Source organism: Stegostoma tigrinum, chromosome 36 (genome assembly GCF_030684315.1).
Source record: "Stegostoma tigrinum isolate sSteTig4 chromosome 36, sSteTig4.hap1, whole genome shotgun sequence".
NCBI classification, from domain to species: domain Eukaryota; kingdom Metazoa; phylum Chordata; class Chondrichthyes; order Orectolobiformes; family Stegostomatidae; genus Stegostoma; species Stegostoma tigrinum.
In genome coordinates this window covers 22,577,859-22,599,989 of record NC_081389.1, presented here as the reverse complement: position 1 = coordinate 22,599,989, position 22,131 = coordinate 22,577,859, and the positions used below count along the sequence as shown (strand labels likewise).

General features: G+C 40.6%; 1 protein-coding gene across 1 annotated transcript in view; it reads left to right on the top strand.

The window, feature by feature from the left end:
* The window catches only part of furina (furin (paired basic amino acid cleaving enzyme) a), an 84,362-nt gene extending 77,170 nt beyond the window's left edge, over positions 1 to 7,192 (top strand). Inside the window, exon 15 of the mRNA XM_048520573.2 lies at positions 858 to 7,192. Within this exon, the coding sequence (XP_048376530.1) occupies positions 858 to 1,426 (569 nt within the window). The 3' untranslated portion in view covers positions 1,427 to 7,192. The remainder of the gene's footprint in view (positions 1 to 857) is intronic.
* The last annotated feature ends 14,939 nt before the right edge of the window (positions 7,193 to 22,131 follow it).

Here is a 22,131-nt window from a genome sequence, read left to right as displayed (position 1 = left end):
TTACCTGTCCTTTATCTCTCTCTATAATAGTGGACACTAGGTATTTCTAGTGTTTGTTTTTATTTTCATCTTATTTTGGGTATTAAGATGAGAGCTTTAAATTTGCATTGCTAATTTGTCTACTTCATTTGAGAGTACCTGTTATTTTGTTTGATGTTGTTAAGGAGTGACACTGAAGGAGTACACAGTCACTCTGGAACCACGAGTACACAGTTTGCAACATAATACTTTTTTCTGGTTACCAGGGTAACTAGTTAAATACCTTATCTATCACTATAAGTTTTAAACAAAATTATCTGAGTTTATTAATTACAATTATCGGTTTATCATCAAAACAAGTTAAAGTGCAATAATTCGTTAACACACACAGTTGGTAACATAATTTATAAATGCTTACCGTATAAATCCCTGAAACGTACCCCACCCTAACCAGATAACAACTCACTCCTAAGCCAACAGGATCTATAGCAAAGCACACGGTTACCACTAGTTCTCCTCTAACCATAACTACTTCATAAAGTTTGTACATTTCAGAACGTCATTTGTTGATGCAAATCAAATTGTCCTAATTGTTTGCTTGTGGTTGAAAACGCAACAAAAGTAGGTTTGGCATCTTAGTTAAATATTATAGACTTTTCTAGTCTTTAGTCTGTCAAATCAAATTCAGTCACACCGACCGTGTTTTTTCTTGGACCTTGTTTTATTATTAAATCAAACCTAACCTTAAGTCATAGGAAAAATGTTTTATATTGTCTCAATTCCTTTGCCTTCCATGCTTAGAATCTCAGCAACTGTAAAATTGCCACAACTGAAATTGTTTCTCAAGTATTTGTTTCTCTCCTATTTTGTCTTCTCAGAATGTGAAGGTGTATATTTTCTGCATCAGCAAAGCTGTGTGGAAAAGTGTCCACCTGGTTTTTACAAAGGATTCGTTGACAGCCTCTTGGAAAACAACATTGAACCTTCACAAGTTTTGGCCTGCCTTCCGTGTCATGCTTCTTGCCGCACATGCAATGGGCTTACAGCCAATCGCTGCCTATCTTGCCTCCCTCATTCACACTACAATGAAATGGAATTGAGCTGTTCACCCCAGATGCAAGTCAGTAGGGAATCTCCCTTGGAGAATGAGGAAGTAGTTGAACCACGTTCTGAATCTCAAGTACCTATATGGTTTGCTTTTACCATCTGTGCCTTCATCATAATGGTATTTTTTATAATATTTATAGTTCTTCAGGTCAGGTCAGGATTCCAGTTCAGCAAAGTGAAAGTCTATACTCTACAAAATGGGAAAGGAATTATATCTTACAAAGGAATTTCTGACGTGTGGAAAGATGGTGATTTATCCGAATCGGATTGTGAAGAATTTGATGTTGAGGGCCAAAGTGAAAGAACAGCATTTATAAAGAAAATACAAAGTGCCCTCTAGTATTTCTGTTTGTTGTTCCATCCCATTACTGATGAAGGTTTGTGTGTGTCTCATTTTCATGGACTTCAGTGAAAAGTGTCTTAAAGTGACAAGAAATCCACACCCATTTTTATACGGAATATGGGTGTTTGAAATAATGTTGGACACAATCTCTTAAAGCTATACTGTTAATACTGGAAATTGGGCATTTTTCACAGCTCTTAACTGAGGTAGGTTGGTGTCTTTTTAGTTCCCAGCAAAATGTGGTCAGGGCTATAGAATGGTAGAGTGGAATGGATTCTTTTTAATTCAATATTGTATGATAGCTAATTATGGAAATTTTAAGACTTCCAAAATTGACAATAGCACTATACCTGGATAATTAGAAGTCACTTAATTTTGAGGAGTTTGAAATTACTATTTAGATTTTCAGAAAAGAATTTCACAACTTGATCATAGGGGCCAGAAGCTTAACTGATACTTGGTAATGTCATAGCTGACTTTTGGGTTCTAAAAATGTTGGTTTCAAGAGTATCATTTTTGCACTTTATTTTTTTTTTAATTTCATCCCTTAAAATGCTCACTGTATTGTAACTGAAGTTTGTATTAATTTTTTTAATCTCTCAATCAAATCCCTCTGACTTACTGAGTCACTCACTGTCTCCAGTTGTTAGGTATTCAGACCTGTAAGGTCACTGAATTCCAGTCTGTGCTCAATTAGGGTATTCTAGTTATGGCTCTATACCCTTGGGGGTGGGGGGTGGGGCGGGGTGTCGGAGGCAAGGAAGGAACTGTGCTTCCTACTGCTGAGAATGTACATATGGATGTCTAACTCAAATACAAGCTTGATGAGCTCAATGGCTGATCAACTTGATAATGCTTCCTTGCCAGAGCTGAGATGTGAAGATTGGAACATTGCTTAAGTGCCAATGGCCTGACAGGAACTGTCACTCAACTTCAATCGGCAGTTTTAAGGGAAAAATTTAAAAAATACGTGAAACTAGTTTGTCAGCAGGGATGTCACGTTCTGGAGGACATTAGGCACTGGCTATTTTTGGGTTGAGAATAAGTTGATAATGAAGACAAACCACGTGAACATTTGTGTTCTTTGCATAATCGAAATAATTTGAGGTTGGTGCTAAAATGGGCTATTTGGTCAAGGAAGAACTATGTTGCAGCAAGTTACTGATTTAGTAAAATTATTTAATTTACGAGCAATAGCAACCATTTGGGGACAAAAAGCCCCTAGGTAGTATAAATATTTATTGCACATCACATTACTTACCGAAGTGTTGATTTGACACACCTCGGTAGCACTTTGTATTGTTGCCAGAACTCTTGCTCCTATTTAACACAGCATCATTTTCAAATTGTCTTCCAGTTATTTTAATTGAAGTATTTTACTATGAGCATACTGTATGTCATTGCTTGAAGTCTGATCAGCTCCTATAAAACAGCAAATAGAGCAGGTTGAAATTGGGCATTAAATGTGATTTTTAGTCTAAAGATTCACATTTTCTTAAAGCAGGATTCTACATTTGGTATGTAGGATTTGTAGATTCAAAAGTGTTCTTTTGTTGATCTGTTTCTTAAATTTTAAAGGAGCTTATTTAGGTATCTTTTTTCATTTTAAGGAAAATGCAACTGGTAAATGGGTAGCGAGTTACCTCTGGCACCTAAACTGTAACCCAGCCAAATCCGGTGCAGTGGGAGTTCAGTTTGTAGTTGTAAGGCCCTTATTTGAAATGAGTCTGGGAGTTTACAGTTTTAATCCCAAAAGGTGTGGACCCATTGCACAAAGTGCCCTTAATTTGGTGATGATTCTGCAATCTCTTTGAAAGGTTGTAGGGTGGTAGGTATGGAAAATGCTACTGATGTCTGGTCCTCAAGCAGAGTCAAAAGCCAAACTTGGACAGGTCTGCTCTGAGCAGTTTTATAGTCTGTACCCTCTGATCAGTGTTGCTACTTCCTTAAGTAAACTTTGGATGCGTAAATTTTAGTTTTTCCCTTTTTACCATTGGTGCCTCCTGACCTGAGATGGTATGTTGTGCTGAAAATTCTGGATATTAGCTGTGAAAAATGTTTACCTTCTCTGCTATAAGTCTGTACAAAAGAGAAAACCTATAATGAGCACAAAACATTGAGATGGTTGGGAAGTCTTTCCATTCAAGGAGGGGTGTTAAACTGAAATGGGAATTTGGAACAGCAAAATCTTCAGACCATTGAAACCCCCTCAGGGTGATTCACTGACATCAGATTTTCTTCAATGAAGCAAGAGAACTGCCTCAGAAGATTAGTTTTTAAAGTACTGCATTATTCTTAATTTTTATGATGCATCAAAAATTATGGGGAAAATGTCAAGCATTCAAAAGAAACTTCAGGCTGGTCAAGGAATAATCTTATCACAGAATTTGGTTGCATTTGCTATAAGTGTGTATTTTCGTAGCTCCTGCCTAGTCAAATGATCCATTTGTTCCATATTTGGAAGTGTAGTACTAAACCTTTTAGTCCCAGTCAGCTTACCACAAGGTGTATGTAGAATAGCTGCACTGATAGACGACAGAAAGAAATCAATAAAACCAGCACTTCAGTGCTGTTCCATATGCTCTTAACTCATCACCTTAAGCTGTTCCCACCATTACCCTAGCCAATGCCTAGCTTGTTCCCTTCAGTAATTCATCCTACTGTTATGACAATAGTTTCCCTAGAACACCGAAGTCTAGAAGGATAGTCTCTTGCTTAATGCTCAGGGAGTCATGGTAGACCTTTCAAGTAGACCTTTCGCAAAAGTTCAAACTTTTTGCATTTCACCAGAATCCAAATGGGAAAATGATGCATTCACACAACGTCATGTTATTTGTGTTGAGTTATAATAGTGAAAATGCTGAGTTGCCGGTTTCAACGTTAAACAATAATGCAGGAGATTACATTTGACAAGTTTGAAATCAGATTTTGAAAGGAGTATTAAGGATGGAATAGATTGTTGCCTTGAGCCAAATTTGAAAGTCTGTTCTGCCAGTGGCTGAGCTGAATTGTAAATGCCCAAATTTCTCCTCTTAACCAGGATGTAGGAGTATGCCTTGGTTGGGGAGATTTAATTTTATTCTGCAGAATAACTTGCTAAATGGGAATGATGTCTTCAGTGAAGCATTGTGCTTGAATCACAACCTTGCGCATAGTTCTTACAAGCCAAACAAAATGGAGTGGAAAGGATTCTTTTGGACCTCATGTGAAATTGGCCAATACTAATAGCTATATGGTAAAAGCTCTAACATTGGTCATATTTTCCTGCTTGCCTGAAGCCAGAACAATAGTTGGGGTCCTACATTTGACCTCAGTATAAAAGTCTTTACTGTTCCTAATTGGACACTGGTCATTTTGACTGGAAAGTGCACGTGTAGGAATGTCAACTAATGATAGGGCTCTGTTTGATTCTGACCCTATCTTAGTCAGACAACTACCTTCCATTGGGCTATGATATGGCCATCTAGGTAATGTATAGCAGGATAAACTAAGCCCAATTAGAATTACCACATTCAGGAATTGAGGCAAGAAAAAGTGTCAAGAGAACAAAAATACTTTCTTTCTGATGCTTTGTGCAAGCCATATTTTAAAAATGGGGGTTTTAAAGGATTTGAAGTTTTCAGGTAAAATGAAATGATTAGAATTTGTCCAATTCAAGTTATTCTGGTTTGTGGTCTGGTAGTTACAGTCTCGTCTATATGCTGCCATCCCTGAGTGTCCTGTGTGATTTAGAAGCCTTACTAACACAATTCCTGACTTGTGTTTTCTATTGACTTTGCACATTATGCACAATATTCTTTTCCCTCATTAGTAATGAATCTCAAGCACTGAATTAGTACCACAATAGCATTGCCAAGATCCAGAGTGTTTAGGCAGTGCTGATTTTTGTCTGGCTTTTTTGAACTTGAGTAAAGTGATGGCACCATGTGACTTTTAATAAAGCAATATGATTGTGGGCCTTGGGCTGAGGGTAGGAAGTATGTGATTGTCAATCAAGAATTCTTAAAGTTACTGTAAATAATTGTAATATATATTATAAATCACGATTTCATAATATGCAACCTCTGAGATGTGTAAAGGAGTTGAGCAGTATGTATGTGCCCATCTGGGAAATCCTGAGTGGAGTTTGATTGACCTGGTGCTTTGTTGGATGATGAAATGGCTTTGCTTGTTCTGCTTTGTTCTTGCAGTGCATTGTGGGATACTTGATGGGGTGGTGGGAAAGGGACCCAGCTGTAATTGCAATGCTATTGCATTGTAGCAGTCTCCTCTTGTACGGGAGGTTTCTGAATCCTTTGTATAGATTTCCATACCCAAGTTCCACCCCTAGCTGTATTGTACCCAGGCACGTGGTGCTACATTTCTCTTTCCAGTAAAGCACAACTGTTTTTCCAGATGTATTTCTGATTGGGAAAGAAGGGGATAATCTTGCCTGTTCCAACTGGCTTAATTTAGCCTCCATAAACTATTCTGTCCATTCCTAAAACATCTTTTCACTGAAACCGCTCCAAGTTCCCATGTTTGTCAACGCACTTTAGATTGAGTGACTATTTTTGATGAACCCCCAGGTAGTTTACCCTACAAATCTCAATTCCGTCTTTTTATTCCAGCTCTTTGTTTCTCCACCCACCATGTTGAAACACAAAACAAAATCTTCCGGTTTAGGAAGGGTTGGGGAAAATAGCTGGTGAAATGGATTAATAGCATTCTGGAGTATACCTTGAAGAAATTATTGACGCACTAGCTTACAAAATATATTGAGGATGAACAGATTAATGTGGTCATTTTGACCCCTTTGCACAAATCTAACTAGTTTTATCGTGCAAAACGTATAAATTGTTATAGCTACCCCAGAGTACCATTTGTTGACAATGTGCTGGTCAGCATTAGTTTTATGCATTTACAGTTATTAATCACAAATAACCTATATCCTAACTAAGTAAAAACCAAGTGGCAGCAATGTTGCACATTTTGGAGATTGAGTATAGTTGTAGTTAATAAATAACAACACTTAAATGGGTTATGTTCTCTTTCCTTCCTGTCATTTTGTGTAGCTTTGTTGCACTAATATATTTTCATTCCAAATCTTGTCTTATGCATACTGAAAGTGGCTGTCCCAAGGGCTTGGCACATGAAGGTATTTTACAGGGTAGCACTGAGCCATTTAGAACTGAAGGCTCCTATATTTGATTCTCAGGATGTGCCGAATCACACATTTCAGGCAAGATGGCACTGCAGTTGGGCTCTGCACCTGAGAATCAAGGTGGTGAAATTTGAATTTATCTTGATTTGTATAGTACTAGTTATGGTAAAATACCCCAACAATTCACATAGCCAAAGCTTGTATCTGAAGGTATTTTTGAAGTGGAAGGCAGCTTGCACCTGTGAACTAATATCTTAGTCTGAGTTGAGCCTTTGGGAAAGGGAGGGAATAAATTAGGAGATGGAGGATATGAGACAAATGTGCAGCACCCAAAACCATTCACAAACATTAAATTGAAAGGGCTACATAATCTCAATAGCAGTTCTTATTCCACAGTGCAGTGCACTAAAACTTGAGAGATTCGGGCTGCTTGCTGTAATGTTAAGTCCAATTGCTATAATGCTGATATTGTGGGTGATTTACCAAGATATGTAAACAGACATATTTTTGTACAATATATAGTGCACAGTAATTTTCTTGTAATATAAAAAATTGCATAACAAATTACTCTTATTTAATGGATGTGGAAATATTGTCATAGATTTACTTAAAGAAATTAAAGACTGTTTCAAGCAAATTTGTTGTTTTTCTTTCTTCTTCACTGATAAAAGTCCAGTCCTTTTAAGATATTTAAGTTTTTGCAGAGACTCAGTATATTTTTAATCTCTGCTTTGCAGTGTATCTTCAAATTTTAACTGCATTACAGCTTAATCAAGAGATCTGGTGTCGCAGGAACTTGTGTTGCCACATTGAGCTGATCTACGGTTAAGAGGTGGAGGGTCGGGGTGGGGGTTGGTGGTGTTACCTTGTGGTAAAGTGGGATTGCAACTCCATTGAATGCAGGATGAGTTGGTTATATGATGTAGAAACCAGAAAGCACTGAAGAGAAGTAGATAGCCAGCTGTAAGTATACACGTCTGCATCTGGAATTCTGATTTGGGAGGAAAAAATGAATCGTGGAATCTCTACAATGCAAATAGAGACCATTTGGCCTATTGACTCTGCATTACCCTCTGAAGAGCATCTCTCACTCACCCACTCTATCCTCACATTTACCATGGCTAATCCACCTAGCTTACACATAATGGACACCTAAGGGCAATGCAGCATGGTCAATCCACCTAAACTGCATATCTTTGGACTGTGGGAGGAAACCCAGCAGAAACTCACTTGTACACGGGGAGAATGTACAAACTCCTCACAGACAGTTGCTCAAGGCTGGAATTGAACCTGAGTAATTGCAAGCAATGTTTACTGCTGTGCCATTATGCCACTCCAAAGTTTATTATATCTGGTGAGTCTCCACAGGAAATGATTTGATCCACCAAAATTCAAACAAAATTTTGACAAGTGCGAGAGAGGGAGAAAAATACAATTTTTAAATATATAAGCAAATCTCAGGATTTGCCATTGAAAAAGGCTAACTAGTAACAGGCACAACAGCTAAATAGAACTGATCTAATAGAGCTACAGAACAGTCAACAGGTTGACTGGCTACACTTTTGGTTTTATTGTTGTATATCCCGGTAAAGTGAAAAGTTTTGCCGGCAGATCAGGCAGATCATTAGCTATAAAGATCATAGGGTAATTGAATAGAGTGACGAATGTAAAGTTATGGCTGCAGAGAAGGTACTCAAAAAGCAAGATCAATATAAGATTTGAAATTTGAGGTCTATTCAGAAGTCTAATAACAGGAAGGAAGGTTTTTGAACCAATTGGTGCATGTGTTTATGCTTTTGTATCTTCTGTCTGACAGATTATACTGTTGAAAGCAGAGCTGTAGTCAATAGATGGAAACCTGACATAGGTATCATTGTTATTCCAGATGTTGTTTGATATAATTAACTACTTGGTATAATTTTAGTACAGTAACAACAAAGAATCTTGGAAATTTATTGTCACCTTTAATCTCTAGAACTAATTTAACCAATTTAAATTGGTTCTTGAACCTTTTTTAATCTATCTATATAAATTGGGTAGTTATTTAAGCAAACACAGCTTACATATGTAGCATGTAATCTCAGTAATTGCTGTAACTAATATTTGGTGCATAGCTTGCAAGATTAGTAATTATTTTTATTATTTCTCAAAAGGAAACATGCCTGGAGTTGTTGAGAGATTTAGACTCCTGAGAGTGGATCATTCCTGACTGTTTCCTTGAATGTATGTTGCTCATGCTGCATCCTGTTGAAGACTAAAGAAATAGGAACAGGAGTAGCCCATTTGGCCCCTGACCTTTCTCCACCATTCAATAGAATTGTTGCTGATCAAACACTCAATACATCCACTTTCCTGCCTTTTTCCCATAATCCTTGATTACCTGATTGATCAAGAAGCGATCTCAGCCTCTGGCTCCCCAACTGTCTATGGTAAGCAGTTCCAAAGAGAGAACCTTCTGAGAGAAGGAAGTCCTTTTCATTCTCAGTCTTGAATTGGTGCCTGTACATTCGGAGACTGTGCACTCTGGACCTAGGCCCTCCATGAGAGAAAACCCCTCTGCATTTACTCTGTCAAGTCCCTTAAGAATCCAGTATGTTTCAAATGAGATAATAAAATGTGAGGCTGGATGAACCTTCCCAAAATCCACAAACCTGCCTGCCCTGGTCGACCCATCGTCTCAGCCTGCTCCTGCCCCACCGAACTCATCTCCACCTATCTGGACTCCATTTTCTCCCCTTTGGTCCAGGCACTCCCCACCTATGTCCGTGACACCACCCACGCCCTCCACCTCCTCCAGGACTTCCAATTCCCTGGCCCCCAACACCTCATATTCACCATGGACGTCCAGTCCCTGTACACCTGCATTCCGCATGGAGATGGCCTCAAGGCCCTCCGCTTCTTCCTGTCCCGCAGGCCCGACCAGGCCCCCTCCACCGACACACTCATCCGCCTAGCGGAACTCGTCCTCACACTCAACAACTTCTCTTTTGACTCCTCCCACTTCCTACAGACTAAGGGGGTGGCCATGGGCACCCGCATGGGCCCCAGCTATGCCTGCCTCTTTGTAGGTTACGTGGAACAGTCCATCTTCCGCACCTACACAGGCCCCAAACCCCACCTCTTCCTCCGGTACATTGATGACTGTATCGGCGCCGCCTCTTGCTCCCCAGAGGAGCTCGAACAGTTCATCCACTTCACCAACACCTTCCACCCCAACCTTCAGTTCACCTGGGCCATCTCCAGCACATCCCTCACCTTCCTGGACCTCTCAGTCTCCATCTCAGGCAACCAGCTTGTAACTGATGTCCATTTCAAGCCCACCGACTCCCACAGCTACCTAGAATACACCTCCTCCCACCCACCCTCCTGCAAAAATTCCATCCCCTATTCCCAATTCCTCCGCCTCCGCTGCATCTGCTCCCACGATAAGACATTCCACTCCCACACATCCCAGATGTCCAAGTTCTTTAAGGACCGCAACTTCCCCCCCCACGGTGATTGAGAACGCCCTTGACCGCGTCTCCCGCATTTCCCGCGACACATCCCTCACACCCCGCCCCCGCCACAACCGCCCCAAGAGGATCCCCCTCGTTCTCACACACCACCCTACCAACCTCCGGATACAACGCATTATCCTCCGACACTTCCGCCATTTACAATCCGACCCCACCACCCAAGACATTTTTCCATCCCCACCCCTGTCTGCTTTCCGGAGAGACCACTCTCTCCGTGACTCCCTTGTTCGTTCCACACTGCCCTCCAACCCCACCACACCCGGCACCTTCCCCTGCAACCGCAGGAAATGCTACACTTGTCCCCACACCTCCTCCCTCACCCCCATCCCAGGCCCCAAGATGACATTCCACATTAAGCAGAGGTTCACCTGCACATCTGCCAATGTGGTATACTGCATCCACTGTACCCGGTGCGGCTTTCTCTACATTGGGGAAACCAAGCGGAGGCTTGGGGACCGCTTTGCAGAACACCTCCGCTCAGTTCGCAACAAACAACTGCACCTCCCAGTCGCAAACCATTTCCACTCCCCCTCCCATTCTCTTGATGACATGTCCATCATGGGCCTCCTGCACTGCCACAATGATGCCACCCGAAGGTTGCAGGAACAGCAACTCATATTCCGCCTGGGAACCCTGCAGCCATATGGTATCAATGTGGACTTCACCAGTTTCAAAATCTCCCCTTCCCCCACTGCATCCCTAAACCAGCCCAGTTCATCCCCTCCCCCCACTGCACCACACAACCAGCCCAGCTCTTCCCCCCCCCCCACCCACTGCATCCCAAAACCAGTCCAACCTGTCTCTGCCTCCCTAACCGGTTCTTCCTCTCACCCATCCCTTCCTCCCACCCCAAGCCGCACCCCCAGCTACCTACTAACCTCATCCCACCTCCTTGACCTGTCCGTCTTCCCTGGACTGACCTATCCCCTCCCTACCTCCCCACCTACACCCTCTCCACCTATCTTCTTTACTCTCCATCTTCGGTCCGCCTCCCCCTCTCTCCCTATTTATTCCAGTTCCCTCCCCCCATCCCCCTCTCTGATGAAGGGTCTAGGCCCGAAACGTCAGTTTTTGTGCTCCTGAGATGCTGCTTGGCCTGCTGTGTTCATCCAGCCTCACATTTTATTATCTTGGAATCTCCAGCATCTGCAGTTCCCATTATCTCTGTTTCAATGAGATCACCTCTCGTTCTTCTAACCTCCAGTGAGTAGGGTTCCAACCTGTTTAATCGGTGCTCATAAAACAATTGCTCCGTTACCAGGGATCATCTGAATGAGCCTTCTCAGAACTGCCTCTAATGAAGATTATGTCCCCTTAAATAAGGAGACTGAAACTGCTTACAGTATCCAGATGTGGTTAAAACATGACTTTGTACTGTGCAGTAAGCATACCTACTCTTTTACTCCAACCCCTTTTAAATAGGGCCAGCATTTCATTAGCTTTCTTAATTATCTGCTGCTCCTGAGTGCTAGGTTTCATGAACAAGTCCCTTCTGTGTTACAGCTTTCTGCAGTTTCTGACCATGTAAATAATACTGTTCTTTTTGTTCTCCCTTCCAAAATGAACTTCACATTATACTCCATTTGTCACTTTGCCCACCTACTTAATATAATCAAAGCTCTGTAAACTTTTTGTATTCCTGTCACAACCCACCTTTCCACCTCATTTAGTGTCATCACCAAGTTTGGCCACAGCATTCGCATTTCCTTTATCCAGTCATTAATATGTTGAAAACAGTTGCAGTGCTACCAGTGATCCCTGTAGAACCCTGCTGCTCACAGGTTACCAACCTGAAAAAACCCTCTCATTCCTCTTCACTGCTTGCCCATAAGCCAATTCACTGTCCATGTTGATGCACTACCTCTAACACCATGGGCTCTTCTGACAACCTTTCATGCGGTACCTTGTGGAACATCACCTGGAAGTCCAAATACAATGCATTTACTGGTTTCGCACTGTCTTCTCTGGTTGAGGAAACTCTAAATTAGTCAGACACTATCTCCCTTTCATGAAGCCATGCTCACTTTACTTGATAATAAAATGTGAGGCTGGATCCCATCCCTTCCTCCCACCCCAAGCCGCACCCCCAGCTACCTACTAACCTCATCCCACCTCCTTGACCTGTCCGTCTTCCCTGGACTGACCTATCCCCTCCCTAACTCCCCACCTACACTCTCTCCACCTATCTTCTTTACTCTCCATCTTCGGTCCGCCTCCCCCTCTCTCCCTATTTATTCCAGTTCCCTCCCCCCATCCCCCTCTCTGATGAAGGGTCCAGGCCCGAAACGTCAGCTTTTGTGCTCCTGAGATGCTGCTTGGCCTGCTGTGTTCACTTGTAATCTCTCACTTTACTTGATTCTGGTTTTGTAAGTGTTTTGCTATTACTTAATCAATTTACAGTATTGTTTTGAACAGTAGATATTAGGATATTTGCCCTATAATTACTTTTTGCCTCCCTCCATTTTGAAAAGGGGTATCACGTTAGTTTTCCAGTCTGTGGTGTGTTTTTTTTTGGAGCATTATAACTAGTGCAGTCACTGTCTCTTGTGCTCAGTGGAATTGTTATTGTGACTACGGTCCATGTAGAATTTTGTACCTGCATGATCCACATGGAACTTGAATAAACACTTGACAGGAGAATAAACTAGATTATGTTTATTTGGAAGGAACTAGTAGTACATGGACAAGATGGACCAAATGCTGTATTGAAATTTGCTAACCTAGGCACTAGCTGGTTCCAATCCAGCAAAACAAACGTACAGAGCATCTATGACTTTCTGTAGGAATGCATCTTATGAAGCCCAAGCAGGGTAATTCTCAGTTAATTCCTTTATTTGCTGATTTATTGGGCTGGAGTTTTGGAAAAGTTCATTAGTGACTGCAAGTGAAACAGCAGTAATGTTAGATCTGCAGAAGGTCTGATTGTTTCTGGAACTTGAGACTTCTGCAGGTTAATGAGAACACGGATTTAAGCCTTGGCTCATGAATAATCTTAGAAGCTATTGCATCATTTGAACAACTATCTTTTCCTTCCAGGTGCGCACATCCCAAAAAAATCATCACCATGGCTATCTAAGGAAGTTAAGGGTAGTATAAGATTAAAAGAAAAAGCCTATAAATGTTGCCACAAATAATAAACCTGAGGATTTTAGAATGCAACAAAGGTAGACCAACAAACTGATTTTAAAAAGTTTTTGTCTTTGCTCATATTCTGACTAAAAGTTTCTACTGGTACTTTAAAAGGAAAATTTCCAATGAAAATGCAATTTGAAGGAACAAAACTTCATTTTCCACTTAGGCACTTGACAGCCTCTGGACTTCAGTATTATATTCCACAACTTTGGAGTATGACCTCTGCCCTCCATTTTTCTTGCGTTTACCCTCCCCTCCCCTCCCCCAACAGCTGTCTTTTGACTTGTCAACTTTGCTCTCAGCAGAGCACATACATTCTCTTATTTTTCACATCTAACATTTACAACTATTTTATCATTTGCATTTGCTCTTGCTCAGTCTCCTTTTACCACTCCAGACACCTAACATCTGTTCCAGTTGCTCCTGCTGTCCCTTTGTTTGCAGCATAAAGCACAACATTTTTCTGTTCTAAAGAAAAGTCCCAATGAACATGATGCATTGACTCTGTCCATCTCTCGACAGATGGTGGCTGATCTGAATTTTTCCAGCACTTAATTTTATTTCAGATGTGCAACATTCACAGTATGTTGGTCTTATTTACTTAAAAATTGTTGGCCAAGACACACACGATCCATATACACTGGCATCAAAAAAATTTAGAACGGATGATATAAAAATTGCAGAGAAGCAAAATGATTATATGTCTCTTCACTGAAGAAGATGCAGGTATCTCCCAGAATGACTAAGGAGAATGGAAGTTGAAGGAAGTTTGGTTCTGTGGGGAAGAATTAATGGAATCAAAGTTTGATAAGACCCCCGAAATCTGAAATTCTGCATATGGGTGTAGAAAGACCTGGAGATAGTGAATGAATTCGTGATGGTCTTTCAAGATTCTGTAGGTTCTGAATGGTTTCTGCAGGCAGGGAGGTAGCAAATGTCACCCAACTTTTTGGAAGAAAACTGTAAACAACAAACGTGTTAGCCTTGCAACAGCATTCAAGCAGACTGTGGGGTGGGGGGTTGTGGAATCTAGAATCTGTTATAAAATGTGGATTTGGATAATAATCTGGGCACATCATGAGGGATATGTGAATGGATATCATGTGTTGAGTGTTTTTGAAGATGTTAATAAATTTGGGGTGTCAGTGGATGCAGTATACTTGGAGTTTCAGAATGTTTTTGATAAAGTTCCCCATAGAAGTTTGATGAGCAAAATGAAAGTACGTAGGAAAGAAGGTAAATGTGCTGGCATGATTTAGGGCATGGCTAAGATGCTGAAAACAGTGAGAAGAGACAGCCGTTCTCTGGTTGAACGCTGTGACTGCAGATTGTGACTAGCAGGATAATACTTTGGGCCCCAACAATTCACAATACATATCAATGATGTGGATGTGGCAACCAAGTGAAATATTTCCAAGTTTGTAGATGACATAAAATGAGGCGGAAATGTGTGCTGTGAAAAAGATGCAAAGTGGTTTCAACAGAATTTGGACGGACTCGGTGGGTAGGAAGACCATGGCAGATGGAATTTGATGTTGAAAAATGACATCCATTTTGGTAGGAATAACAATGCGGAATATTTCTTGAATGTAAGAGGTTATTGCTTAGTCACGGAAGGTCAGTAGGAAAGCTAATAGCATGTTAGGCTTTGTACAAGTTTTGCTTCAATTTTCTTGAACCTTGGTCAAACCTCATGTTGAGTTCTGTGTGCAGTTTAGATTCCCCAATGGTCTGAAGAATAGTTTCTCCAGCAATTTCTGTTAATGTTCACCATGCATGTCCATGGGTGGTTGGACTTTTGTGTGATGAGAAATTGGGAAAACCGAGCCTGTATTCTCTAAAGTTTCAAAAAATGAGAAGCAATCTCATTGAAACCTGTAAGTTACTTAAGGATAGGTGGGAAATGCAGATGTGATGTTTGCTCAGTGGGCATGAAAAAGCCAGAAGCCACTTAGGACCAGGTTGGGAAGAAATTCTTTTACTCTTGTGAATCTTTAGAATGCTTATACCCAAAGGACATTAAATACAACAAGAGATTGACAGATGTCTAAACACCAATGATGTAAAGGAATATGGGGTTAGTGTTTTCCCTTTTCCTCACAGGATGAGGGCGTCACTGGCTAGGCCAGCAGTTATTGTCCATCCCTAATTGCCCAGAGGTCAATTATGAGTCGTCACATGTAGGCCAAACCAGGTAAGGATGGCAGTTTCCTTACCAAAGAGACTTTAGTGACTTAGACGGGTTTTTCCCCCAATAATCAGTAATGGATTCACAGTCGTCATTTGACTCTATTTATTGAATTTAAATTGTACCATCTGCCATGGCGGGATTCAAACCCAGGTCCTCAGACCATTACTTGGCTCTCTAGATTAACAGTCTAGTGATATACCCCTTGTGGTGAAGTGATTAACCACAATGATATTGAATGGTGAACAGGCTTTCCGTCTGAATGACTTACTCAAATGTCCCTGTGAGCTATCAGGGCATGTTTAATAATAGCAATGCAAGGAGTTTCATACCAACGCACTCAAGTGATGAGATGAGCTTAGAAAGGTGAATATGAGGTTCCCCATTTTTAAAAAAAAGTTCTGGTGTAGGTCTGTAATGGTTTGTTCACACCTCTGTGTGTCACTGCTGAATAATATATTTTGTTCTCAGTGCTTTAATTTTATTGAAATGGTTTCTTGGCAACCAGTTGCATTTCTGCCAAGCCAACATTCCTTCCATGCAGATACATAGCCTGCTTATCTGTGCCATTTTGCAGGATGCTTCTGCTACTTCAAACTGGTTGAGAGAAACTTTGAAACAATTTGCTGTGATAATGTGGCAGTTACTGTGCAGTTTGTACTTAATCTGAAAAATGATAAACTTGTAAGGCTATTTGATCCTACACATAGCATTCTGTGGCAGATTTACTAAAGTCTAGTTTATGTTCATATGAAAAATTAAAGGACTTCATGTCTAACAAGTCAATTCTGAAGCACAAGCATTCCTTTTCTAAGCAAACATGCTGGCTAATTATATGCACCAGAGTCCCACTAAGAAGTTTCTGCAGTTGGATCAATAATTAATCCGCATTTATGGCCTGGATTGAGGATGTTGGTTAGGAGACTGATATTACTGTTGATTTAGAAAATGTGCTACGGGCTCTTTTGCTTTCACCTGAATAAGCAATGAGTCTCCACTTAAATATTTATTCAGAAAACAGTAGGTGGATATGCAATGGCATTATGCTGTCAATTGAAATTTGTTCAGGAATTGTGAATAGGATATACACCGAATATAACCAAATTCCTCCCCATCAGAGGTAATTAAAAGATCGGTGTCATGTACAAATGAAACAAACAATCCACACAAGAAATGACATCTGTTCATTAGAAATACATTTTACTCTGGAGACTGGGAATGAGAGCATTTTTGTTCATCTACAATCCTGCATGTCCCCAACTTATGGTCTATTAGCACTGAAGGTACAATTGATGAGTTGCATTAGGACGTGCAGTAAATGGGCTTCAGAAAACCCCCTGTGAATATTAGAGAAGACAGAGGTATGGAATTCCATGGTAAAACACTTTCTAAGGGAAGACCGGTTTTCTGGAGTACATTTGTATTCCATTCTAAGCAGTTTGACATGACATATTTTGATTATGTAGTTGACACATAATCTGGAAACTGGGTCCAAAACGTTTTTGAAGAACCCAGAGCTGATACTTTGGGTTTAAGACATGTATTTTGTCCTGGTTTATCTCAATGAAGAAAGGTTGAGACAGATGATGATCAGACTACTCAAAGCCAATAAAATAAACAGCTTGAGATGCCTTGGCTTTTTTTAAAAGTTGGAACAATAGAAGCAGCCTGAATGGGTGGGGTGACACTCCCACAGAGCCAAGATCTTGTTTTAGCTTTCAGCAGTTGATGGGGTCTTGAAGCTGGATGTGGAAGCTCTTATTCATCTCTGTTACAGCTAAAAGCTAGGATTCTCATCCTGCTACCAGAAATGCATATGAGGTGTTTAATTTGAATTTCCCCTTACTAAGGACATGTTTTATGGGATGTATTGTATTGCAACAGCTAATTAGTAATTAATGTATTTCATTTAATTAAGCATTTTGATACATACAGTTAAACCAACTTTTATTTTAATTGCAGTGTAAAAATGAAGTGTTTTACTTCAAGTCTAGTTTGACCAATCAAATTGCATCTGGAACACAATGCCTTTTAAAATAAGTAAATGCATTTTGTATTTTGAGGGGTTTTGGTCTAGTTCATAACAACAAAATCCTAATCTTCAACAGTTATGGAGGAGTTGTTTCTCTATTCATGGGAAATGATACCTTTCCCTCCTTGCCTCTACAAACTCAAACCAATACAGTTTGTTTCTCTGGCCACACACTTGCCGTCAGATTGAGGGTATGCTATGGACAGCAGAGCCCAGGAGCTTGACCATCAACTGGGTAGCCCTGACACTGATCTCCATCTTAATTTTCTGGATCTCTCAGGGTTTCCTGAAGAACAGGTAGGCCACCAGCTTCCCCCATCACCTGAACAATGATTGTTGGCTTTACAGGAAGCAGAAGTCCCAAATTGAGAAGCTATTGAGTAACATCACCATCATCCATGATCCAGGCTGAATTACAATTTCAGCTTCTTATGGAACAATTGAGGAAAAACAAACCTGTTCATTCTGCTCCTGAGATGCTGCTTGGCCTACTGTCTTCATCCAGCTCCACACTTTCTTTTCTTGGATTCTCCAGCATCTGCAGTTCCCATTATCTTTGTTCATTATGCTTTTTGGTTTGTTTATTATTCTTGTGTATTGGGATGAAGGTTGGAAGTGTATCCTCTGGTATTGTTTTTGAATGGGGAAGAAATTGCTTTGATAAATGCAACTTGATCAACATAGGTTTCTAGGAATCTGCCTGCCATTTAGAAAATGCTGTAATTGGGTTCACTACCAGCAGAGGCTAGATATACAGGACACAAACCAAATCAAAATGAGCATGGAGCACTTCTCCTGCAATTGCATTAATCACTTTATTAATTACATTGACTTAATGTTAATTACTAACAGCTAATATACACAATAAAATAACTAAATAGTCTTATCAGCTTTGGCAATTACACTAAGGGCAAAAGAGTAACTATGGAGCAAATAGGGCCACTTAAAGTTCACCAAAGCCATCTATGTTTGGAACTGTAGGAGATGGGTGGAATGCTAAACTAGTAATTTGTCAGTATTTACTGTTGAGAAAGTTATGGAAGCTAGAGGACTTGGAGAAATAAACTGATGCCTTGAAGGAAGTGGTGCTGGAGGTCTTAAAATGCATAAAGGTGAATAAATCCCTGGGACCTGATCAGGTGCATCCCAATTCAGAGGAAGGTTCACCGGACCTGAAACAACATTAACTCTTTTTTTTTCTTCACAGATGCTGCCAGACCTGCTCAGATTTTCCAGCAACTTAGATTTTGTATCCCAGGACTTTGTGGGAAGCTAGTGAAGTGATTGCTGAGCCCCTTTCTGAGATATTTGTATTATTAATAGCCACAGGTGAGATGACACAAGACTAGGTTTGGATGTGAAATAGGAAGGAATGGTTAGTAAGTTTACAGATGACACCAAAGTTAGCATAGCGGACAGGGAAGAAGGTTACCTTGGGCGACAACATGACCTTAATCGAATGGGCTGAAGGGCCAAAGAGTGGCAGATGGAGTTTAATATAGATAAATGTGAGGTGTTGCATTTTGGTAAGGGAAATCAGGGCAGGACATATATACTTAATGGTAAGGTCCTGGGGAGTGTTGTTGAACCTAGAGACCGAGGGGTGCAGGTTCATAGTTCCTTGAAAGTGGTGCTGCAGGGAAACAAGGTAGTGAAGAAGGCGTTTGGTACATTTGCTGTTATTGGTCAGTGCATTGAGTACAGGAACAAGAACAAAGTTGCTGGAAAAGCTCAGCAGGTCCGGCAACCTCTGTGTGGGGGGCGGGGAAAAGAGTTTAAAGTTTCTGGTTTGGTGAAGTAAGGGTCATTGGACCCGAATGTTAACTCCATTTTGTTTTCCTCACAGATGCTGCCAGGCCTGCTGAGCTTTTCTAGCAACTTTGTTTTTGTTCCTGATTTGCAGCATCTGCCGTTCTTTTGGTTTTTATTTAGTGTTTGAGTATAGGATTTGGGATGTCAATATTGTGGCTGTACAGGACATTGATTAGGCCACTTTCTGAATACTGTGTGTACAATTCTAGTTTCCCTGCTTTCAAAAAGATGTTTTTTAACTTAAAAACAATTCACTGACCGTAGAGACCAACTAGCTCAGCGTCTTCTCAGTACAGAAGCTAACTAGTGACGTGGTTTCGGAACCTGTAAAGAACCCAAAAGATTTGCAGAAAATGACCACATAAAGCAATTATTAACAGGTATAATCAGAAAAGTGAGGGGTTACCGACTTTGTGACTTCTGTACAAAGAAATTGAATGATACTGGATAGGAGCGCACACAATAGTTCAGGTAATAGCATGGAGAGAGAGTGAAATGTTTCCAAACTTGTTCATATGAAATTGGTGGAAAGGCACATTGTATTAAGGACCTGAATGAATATGCAAAAGGCTATATAAAGATATTAAAAATATATAAATAGTTTGAGTTTAATGTAGGAAGCTGAGAAGTTACACACTATGGTAGGAAGAATCAGAAAGCAGACTATTATTTAAATGCACAAACTCCAAAAGCACAGCACAAAGAGGTCTAGGTGTTCTTGCATGAAACACAAAATTAGCAAACAGATATAGCAAGTAATTCTGGTCTTCATTGCTAGGGTTTGGAGCTAAAAAACAGGGAAGTGTTATTACAACTTCAATGGTTAGTGAGGCCACACCTGGAATTGTGTACACATTTTCGGTCCTAGTATTGAATAAAGGGTGTACTAGCATTGGAGGCAGTTCAAAAGGGATTCACACGGCTGATTTCCTGGGATGAAGGGGATGAGTTATCAAGAACAACTGAACAGGTTCACCCTTTGTTTGGATGCTAGGAGAACGAGGGCAGATCATATTGAAACATACAAAATTCTGAGGCGTTGTGACCGGGTTGATGTTGAGAAGATGTTTCTAATAGTGGGGAGATCTTAAACTAAGGGACATAATTGCAGTATAGGGAGATAGTAATTTGAAGTGAGGGATTTATTCTCCCAGAGGACGGTGCATGTCTGGGATTCTCTACCCAAGAGTTGTGCAGGCTAGATCACAAAGTATTGAAAGCGGAGGTAGGTTTTTGAAGTATTGTGGAGTAGAGGGCTAGAAGGAGCTGGTACAAAAGAGTTGAGGGCTGGAGCAGATCAGCTACAAGTGATAATGGGAACTGCAGATGCCGGAGAAACCAAGATAACCAAGTGTGAAGCTGGATGAACACAGCAGGCCAAGCAGCATCTCAGGAGCACAAAAGCTGACGTTTTGCGCCCGAAACATCAGCTTTTGTGGTCCTGAGATGCTGCTTGGCCTGCTGTGTTCATCCAGCTTCACACTTTGTTATCTCAGATCAGCTACAATTTTGTTAATGGCAATACAGGCTTGAGGGGCTGAATGGTCTACTCCTGCTGCTATTTCTTAAATTGTAGTATGACATGTCTGCAAACAATTTTAACAATAGAACGTCTCATTTAGCGCTTCAAAACACTTTGTTACAGCAAAAGTTTTCAATCTAGCATATAATCAAAAAAATTAATATGGAGGTCTTGATATCCTAAATTAACCTTGTCCTATTTGCCAGCATTTGGCCCACGTCTGTCTAAACCCTTCTTATTCACGTACCCAGCCAGATGCCTTTTAAATGTTGTAATTATACCAGCCTCCACCATTTCCGCTGGCAGCTCATTCCATACACACACCACCATCTGCATGAAAAAGTTGCCGCTCAGGTCTCACATTTCCCCACTTACTTTAAACCTATACCCTTAGTTTTGGATTCCCTTACCCTGAGGAAAAGACCTTGATTATTCCGCCTATCCATGCCCCTCATGATTTTATAAACCTCTAAGGTCACCCCTCAGCCACCAATAAGGAAAATAGCTGCAGCCTCTCCCTACAGCTCAAACCTTCTAATCCTGGCAACATCCTTGTGAATATTAAAATATATAAATAGTTTGAGTTTAATGTAGGAATCTGAGAGGTTAGACACTATGGTAGGAAGAATCAGAAAGCAGACTATTATTTAAATGCACAAATTCCAGAAAGCACAGCACAAAGGGGTCTAGGTGTTCTTGCATGAGACACTAGCTCACTAAACTCAAACTATTTATATATTTTTAATATTCACAAGGATGTTGCCAGGATTAGAAGGTTTGAGCTGTAGGGAGAGGCTGCAGCTATTTTACATTAAACTCAAACTATTTATATATTTTTAATATCTTTATATATCCTTTTGCATATTCATTCAGGTCCTTAATACAATGTGCCTTTCCACCAATTTCATATGAACAAGTTTGGAAACATTTCACTCTCTCTCCATTACCTGAACTATTGTGTGCTCCTATCCAGTATCATTCAATTTCTTTGTACAGAAGTCACAAAGTCGGTAACCCCTCACTTTTCTGATTATACCTGTTAATAATTGCTTTATGTGGTCATTTTCTGCAAATCTTTTGGGTTCCTTACAGGTTCCGAAACCACGTCACTAGTTAGCTTCTGTACTAAGACGACACTGAGCTAGTTGGTCTCTATATGGTCAGTGAATTGTTTCTGAGCGTTGCGGAGAAAAGCAAAGTAAACCTCAGCCACTTCACTGGAAATTCTCTCAACCCCAGAATTCAGACCTCTTCTCAACTGCACCCTGAAATGTGCAAGTCAACACTTCTCTAGCACTTCAGCCCCCTGCTATTTAGGGAGAAAAGCAATCACAATATTCCCAATAAATCTCAATTTA